Source organism: Terrapene carolina, unplaced genomic scaffold (assembly GCF_002925995.2).
Source record: "Terrapene carolina triunguis isolate 2854851 unplaced genomic scaffold, T_m_triunguis-2.0 Scaffold13680, whole genome shotgun sequence".
Lineage (NCBI taxonomy): Eukaryota > Metazoa > Chordata > Testudines > Emydidae > Terrapene > Terrapene triunguis.
The window spans coordinates 4122-5719 of NW_020678031.1; the positions used below are offsets into that span (position 1 = coordinate 4122).

At 51.1% G+C, this 1598-nt stretch overlaps 1 gene segment (V, D, J or C); it reads right to left on the minus strand.

Annotated features, from left to right (window-relative positions):
* Positions 1-577: 577 nt before the first annotated feature.
* LOC113408424 lies at positions 578-927 on the minus strand (the record flags this gene model as incomplete). The annotated part of the segment is given in 1 exon segment: positions 578-927. A coding segment is annotated over 1 exon segment (350 nt), but the record flags the coding sequence as incomplete, so codon positions are not given.
* Positions 928-1598: the final 671 nt, after the last annotated feature.

Sequence of the window (1598 nt, forward strand, 5' to 3'; positions counted from 1 at the left end):
TCGAGCTCCTTTTCCCTAAAGCCATCTCTCCTCTCATGATACATTTCAATTCAGGGCTGATTTTCAGAGGTATTTGGCATGTGCAGCTCCCATTGATTTCAGGTACAGCAGTGTGTGCGGAGTGAAGGTGAAATGTACTCCCTTGGGACAACAAGTCCTGAAGTGGTTTCTGAATTTGGGGCTCTCAGTATCTGGAGACCAGTGTGAGATACAGAGAACCTGGTCCCCACGGGTGACACCCGCCCATTTCTCCAGCTGAGGCCAATGAGAGATACAGGATCTGAGCATCTTCTAGAGATCAGTCCCGAAAAGGTCTCAGTTAACTGCCCAAAATATGAGGTATCCCAAACCATCACCTCAGTCTTGGTGAGTCCCTGGGTGCACATTTCAGTGCGCAGCATGAGGAAGAGAAGTGTTTGCAATTCCGTGGTGGGACGGGGTGCAAGGGGGTGGGATGTAGGGGAGAAATAGGGGTGGCTCCTGAGATCCCGCAGTAAGCAATGCCCTGTCTGTCTCATCCCCTAGGGCACAAACCGAGTGTTGCACTCGGCTGACTATTTAGAAATCCGGTTCCAATTTATCTGCCAGTCCCAGCTTTGCTCTGTGTCACTGTGTGTCTGGCGCAGTAATAGGTGCCGGTGTCTGCAGCTGTTCGGGAGCCGAGCTGGACATAAACTTCATCCTTCGAGGTGTCCCTGGTGATGGTGACACAAGGTTTGAGAACTGAGTTACACTCTGTGGTCCCACCGTTAACTGTGTGTCGGATAAACCCCATCCACTCCAGCCCTTTCCCAGGGGGCTGCTGGGCCCAGCTCCAATAGTAGCTGCTGACAGAGACACCAGAGACTTTACAGGTGATACTGAGGGTCTCTCCGGGCTTCACCGCTCCTGGGCCGGACTGGACCAGCTGCACCTGGGAGAGGACACCTGGGGAAAGGGAAACAAAGAGAAGATTATACGGATCGTTCCCTAATTTCCTTCCTTTCCGAGAGACACTCAGAGGCAGGGGCAGGGAACAGCGAAAGGAAAAGCAGCAGAGATTTCATTCTTGTTTTCCTAAGAGAGCAATCCCCCAGCGGGCAGGACTGGACAGTTCTGTGTCTGGGGAGGGACTGAGGCTCCAAGAACCAGGGATCTGTATTTAAAGAGGAACCCCCCGGGGCCGGGATTTGCATGCGGGTTCCCAGAATGGGTAAAAGAGATGACGGGGGTGAGCGCTCAGTACATGGTGCTGTCCCCTCCGGGACACGTGTCCCCTTTACACCCCAGGGAGACCCCTTGGGTAGGGATTGGCAAGTGGGTTTCGCTCAGTGGAGCCAATCTACCAAAGCTTGCCTTTGTGATAGGGGGTCCATTACATCAAAAATCACAACAATAGTCAGGTTATTGCCCTTCCCCGAGGACCAGTCACTTACCCCAGGTCAATTACTCTTCAGATCCTATACCAAAAACAAGACTTGTAGCCAGTCCTATAATGAGTAAACTAAAGATTTATTGGCTAAGAAAAAAGAAGGAAGAGAGTTATTTACTAGGTTAAAGCAGATAAACATTCCCTCACAAACCAGTTACAGTCTTAGCTTCTAAAAGGTGGTAGAAGC